Source organism: Pygoscelis adeliae, unplaced genomic scaffold (assembly GCF_000699105.1).
Source record: "Pygoscelis adeliae isolate BGI_AS28 unplaced genomic scaffold, ASM69910v1 Scaffold58, whole genome shotgun sequence".
Classification (NCBI taxonomy): Eukaryota; Metazoa; Chordata; class Aves; order Sphenisciformes; family Spheniscidae; genus Pygoscelis; species Pygoscelis adeliae.
In genome coordinates, this window is record NW_008825564.1 from 580,213 (window position 1) to 586,212 (window position 6,000).

Below are 6,000 nucleotides of genomic sequence, written 5' to 3' on the forward strand. Positions count from 1 at the left end.
CTAATTCCTCTTCCTGCATAGCAACCTGAATACTTCAAAAAACTGAAGTAACAATTTGTGAATAAAAAAGGTTACAACTGTACTGTATACTCAGCTTTTTTGTTCTGATCCTTTCCTTTACCCGTCTTCATTATACAGATTCTGAGATACCTGGGTGATGTTTTAGTCTTCTATCTAGCACAGATTGGTTCTTCGGTGTGATTGCAATAAGTGGGAGTAATATGAATAAACACATCTGAATTGAAGAATAAATATTGTTGTTTTCTTTCGGTCAAAGAATCTCATTAAAAACAGGAAGTTCTATTATATTTGTAGATGGAACAGTAGAAGCAGCATAAATTCAATGGTATTGCTTCTGTGATTCTTCCCAATTTCTTAATGAGCTTTTTTTTTTTTTTTAAAATGCAGAAACTTGAAGGGTGTTATAGTCACTCTGAGTGACAATGGGCATCTTCAGTGTTCCTACCTTGGAACTGATCCTTCACTCTTCCAGGCTCCTAGGGTTGATTCTAGGGAAATAAACTATGAAGAATTTGATGCTGAAATGAAAGAGCTTCAGAAAATCATCAAGGAGGCCACAAAAACACAAGGTATACTTCTCCCTTTTCTATAGTTGTATGTGCTTTTAACCACCTGACTTTCCTTGTAGTACTTTAAAGTATTTTATTTTTGTACTTTAACCATAATTACATTTCTGTAGGAAATTTAATAAAGTTTAGGTTTTAATTAAAAAAAGTACAAACAAAATCCTAGACTGTAAGGCCCTTGGATAGAGTTTTTTCTTTGTATTTTCATAATGCCTGTTGGAACTTTCAAGATATTTACGTCAGGTTGCAGATAATTCTCACTAGTGCAAGGGTTCAGAGGAAAAACTGACAGTGCATGTACTATCCAAAGGCAAGAAAACTTAAGGAATTTCACAGCAACAGTCTGATACACTTAGGCTTCAGAGAGAGCAAAAGTATTGCCAAATACTGTTTTATTATTACAAATGGCTTCTTAAGTTATGCAATTAACAAAGAATGATTTTTGTTAAAGCAACTTTTTGTTGCTTTAACTTATTTCAAAAGCGATTGTATTTGAAGAACACAGTGAGAGAAATCAAAATGCAAATAACTGATCATGATAAACTCTGGAATTTACATACATTGCTAATAACTTGCATTGATTTTGTTCAAGTAAGGGTACATAATTCCGAGTTTGTGTTTTCATAACTGAGTTTTTAAACAGTGTACCTGACCTTCACAGGGAATTGGAAGCATGTGATTTTAAAGGAAACTGTGGAAAAATCTTAGACAAATAGAAAGAATGAATTAAAATCTTTTCCTGGTGATAGTTAGCATGTTCTTAAAATGCATTATAGAAATAGTCGTAGCTTTCTGTGTGAAAAAGAGAGCGAAAAAGCTCACAGTTGAAGTCCCTAGGAAAATAAGAAATTATTTGTCTGCAGTCGTGAGCTTGATTCTACAACTCAAAGATTTCTTTTTTATAATTGCATATAACTTTGTCCATTATTGTGATAGACTAGTATCAGTTTTTTAACTTTACAGATCCAGTAATTGGTTATTTAAGCATATAGATGTGGGTAAATTCCATTGATTTTTACCACAGCCCTTCTTTATAAGTATTTGACAGTTTTGTCTGGCTATCATAACCAAAGGAAAGAAAAACATGATGGAAGGAATAAATCCATTTGACGTGAATCAACTTCAGTTTGTTAGTTTTAACATATTGTGTGGAAGATCTAGAGAGAGAGAAAGGAAACATAGCTGTCCTTTATAACTTTTCTAATAACTGTCATGGTGTCATGACAAGTTTACTGTGAATATTGTTGATCTTTTCCCCATTCTCTCTTCCTCTTAATTTTTTTCTTCCTCAATCTTTCTAATCTGATTTAAGGTGTACAGTGGTGTTTTCAGATGAGTTTTTATGAATGTTCTTTTCGTTGTGGAGAGATGCTCTAATGGTATTGTGTTTGGCTTTAACTGGCTGTAAAACTTGTGAGAAAACCTTTTTTACAACAAAACATTTTACTTATGAAGAATGCCTTTCAGTTTCGGATGTTTTGGCTGTGTTTCATTTTGGCTTTTTTCTTAGAACTTTAGCTAAGTCTTAAAATAACTGCTAATCATGTCTGGTTGAATACAAAACACTTTTGAACGTTGGTCACCATTAAGTTACTCCTAAGCATGATCTTTAAAATGAGCCATTGACTTTTCTGTCTTTTGGATTCATATTTGTGCAGTAAGAGCTTGTGTTGTTTTGAAAATATCTACCCTTATAAGGAAATAATTTTTCTTTGTTTCATTTTTACTTCCAAACATGGAAGGTATTTAGAATTAGGTCATCATATAAAAAAAAACAACTTAGAGTAGTTATTTCTATAAATGTCTTGTATTTCTGTCCAGTGCTGACCATTAAACTGTTGAACTTAAGCTGTTTTATACATTTTAAAGAATAAGGATTTACATTATAAACTGATGAAATATTTTAAAATCTTAACTGTTATACTAACTTAAATCTAATGTTACTTGCATGTCTGGATGACATAAGTGATTAAACATAGGTGTTTTGGCTCAGTTTAATACTAACAAAAAGCTGATACTTGTATGCAAACTCTGGTTGTGATCTCTGTCCTATTTCTAATAGAAAAATGACTGTATGACAGAAGTTGCATCATTGTTTGCTTGAAGAAGCAACCTGAAGAGAAATGGTTAAAAAGAGGTAGAAAAGGAAGATATTTTCTTATCTGTACAAGTGGAAAGAATTGTGCTGAGCTATGTGTAATTGGCAGAACCAGTTGTGTGGAATTGTGGCAGTATGAAACAGGCCTAGGCTTCTTTGGTAGATGGTATTGGAAAAACATGTTTTGGTTTTGCTTTTTTTCTTTGTAGTAAAGAGAGGCATTTTTCTCTGAGCAAAAGAAAATGAAAACTTGTTTTCTGTCTTCGTCAAAATCTTTTCCCTTAACCCTCCTGTTAGAAAGAGATAATGTGCTGCCTACTAGTTCTGGGTCATTTTCAGGATCCTATGTGTAATAAAATTCTTGCAGCTTTCTGAACGTGCTCATACTCTCAATTATTCAATTAATATGTTAATTTCCCCTTCACATTAAGTCTTTACTGTTTGTTACTTTAGGAACTATACATTTCCTGTTTGTATTTTTCTTTTTCCAATACATTTAGTATTAAGAAATAAAAGAGCTTTTCAGAAAAATGCAAATACCTTAGAGCTGGACTTCTGAACTCTTAAGAGGAGATTATGTAATTCCTCATGGTATTTAAGTGCCTAGCTTTTAATCCTTACAACTTTTTTTACATATGCAAATCTGCATAAGGTTTTGTATCATGGATATAAACGAGTTTGTAGCATTCTTTGCCTTGTATGTTGACAGTCCTGGAAATCATCAGGTAATATATTGAAACCAAGCCCCATATAATGTTCTGTACATAAAACTTTCATATGCCTTCTTACACAGAGGAATTGTAAAATCTATTTTAATTCTACACTATTAGGCACAGAATCTTTCTGTGTCTAACATATTCATTATCAAATTATTTAGATGAAAGTGCCATGAGATTTGCGGTGTGTATTTTGGAGACAGTTGTTTATTATAGGTGTATTAGTATATGCATGTGAGGAGGAAAGTTTAAAAATTCCTTGCAGTCTCTGAAGATCATGGATAGTAGGTGTAAAATCTTGTTATAGAATGCATCTAAATTCTTTTTCATACATAAATCAGAAATCCAGAATGAGATCCAAAGAAATTGGGAAGTTTTTTTGGTCAAAAATCACATGCATTGTTATTTTTTCCCTTTATACTAGTAGGTGTAATGATATAAGTCTGAAACTTGATGCTGTTCAAGTTGTATTATTTTTAGAAGCGTAGCTGCACGTTTGTTAAAGGAGAGCTGATTTACTTTTTCTTTCAGATATTTTGCCCAAATCTGAAAAATACAGAGATCTAATTGTCACAGCAGAAGTTTCGCCTGATTTGGATGCAGAATCTGTATGTACCTGTATAAAAAGGAAATTACTCTGAAAACATTGGTTTCATACATGAGTAAATAATGGTTGATCATGGATAGTGATTACTACATATTTATATTTGTGGGACTGAGCTTCTGCATAGCCCCCAGTTTTCCATCAATTAAAACACACATTTGTTAATGATTTTAACTAGAGTTATTATTTACTATCTTCTGTCTGGGGACCTTTAGATTCTTGGCTAAACAAATGTACGTGAACGAGAACTTAGGATCTGGAATAACTTGGTAGTGGTGAGAATTTGTAATGGTGAGCAGTTAATAACATGGGGGGAAACAGTAGAAGTGTCACCCTGTGGATCTTTTAAAGCTAGAATACACGAACCACTCAAAGGTGTATTGTAAGAAATAATCTTTCTCTGGCAAAGCATCATTCAACATTCTCTGGTGCTGCAGCCTAATTAGTTTATTCATCTTGTATACATATGTAGTTTATAAAAATTAATTCAAATTAAGATTCAGGAGAGCTTATATTGTATCTTAAAAACTTTTCACTTTAACATTTCAGAACATACTCATTGCACTAGAACATCTGTAATTAGTCATTTCTGGCCACTAATTTCTGCAAAACTGATTTTCAGGGCTACTTACTGGTTAAAAAATGCACAAGGAGCTGCTTTTTAATACATTTATATATATATTTGACATATTTATTTAAACTCTGTTATTATTACTACTGCTACCTCTACTACTATTATTCTTTGATAAAGGGACCTCTTTATAATGTGTGCTAGTGTCCTAGCACTTGTCTGTGGAAAAAAGGACAGTGTGACATGGTCTTGGCTAGCTGCAATAATCTGCTTACAACATTTAGAACTGTTAGGTCCATAGAATGCTGTAATGCTGCTGTGCTCATTTGCTCAACCTTCTGGATGCAAATGGTCTGTTTCATATATAAGTAACTCAATATATCAATCAAACCACAGCCTTGAATCTTTATTTCCCAAGGCTGTCCAATATCTTAGTTTCTTGTGTGGTAGGCTTTCCTGGGGGTTCCTTCAGTAGCCATCTAGAAAGGGAAAATCTGATAAGATACTTCATGGGGAAGGATCAATACAGCAAACGTGGGAACAATTTTAGGGCTTTTGCAGTGATCTTGGAAACTATAGGCTTGCAGATACTACTTTTGCGCTTGTGAAAAGATATAAATTGTGATGTGTGTGGTAAAAGCAAAGAGGATATAGATTTATTAAAATGAATTAGGTAAGCAAGTGGAGGACCATTCTGGTTATTTAACACCACCTCCTGCATGTGGCCTCTGATCCAGGAAGTTCAGCTGATTTCTGAAAGCTGAATATGGTAAGGATCAATCTCTTTGCACCCCTGCTATTGCTTCAGGATCAACCACTGGTCACCAGAGACAGTGGGCATGACAAGCCAGTATGAAAGTAGCTATGTTTTTTTAACTGGAAAAGATACACAATGTGCAAATGAAAGTCCCATTTGTAGAACCCAGAGAGCCTACCAACTTCCTGACTTCTTAGGAACTTTGCAGATGTGGACCTTATACTGGCATGTTCGGATGAAAAGGAGGGTGGGTAGAGGACATCGGATTGTTCTTAATTTATTCTTTTATCATGAGAAGGTGTGAGTTCAAGTCAGTAATTTGGTATTATAGCAGAAGTGAAGTGTTTCTTTAAAATAAAATAGTTTAAACAAACAGGAACATTTTCTTAAACTGTAGGGACTGACCTGTTGCAAAATGAAATACAAGCATAAAATAAGATATTAAAATAGACTGCAAGGTCAAGATGAATTTTGAATTAAATGGAATTACCTATTGTAATAGAAATTAGCAGGAGTATCAAGATGCCTGCTATAATTTTCTTTTGAAGTTCAAAATATATTTCTGATTGTAAGATAGTGTGTGATGATTTTATAGTACATACTATGGTGTGTATGTAATATATTGGCAGACTGGAAGTCACCTTTCCCTCCTGAATAACAGAAGTGA

At 33.5% G+C, this 6,000-nt stretch overlaps 1 protein-coding gene across 1 annotated transcript in view; it reads left to right on the forward strand.

Annotated features, from left to right (window-relative positions):
- BBS9 (Bardet-Biedl syndrome 9) overlaps window positions 1-6,000 on the forward strand; it is a 204,769-nt gene that overhangs the window by 62,333 nt on the left and 136,436 nt on the right. Inside the window, exons 10-11 of the mRNA XM_009332416.1 lie at window positions 409-590; window positions 3,933-4,009. Coding sequence (XP_009330691.1) covers window positions 409-590; window positions 3,933-4,009 — 259 coding nt within the window. The remainder of the gene's footprint in view (window positions 1-408; window positions 591-3,932; window positions 4,010-6,000) is intronic.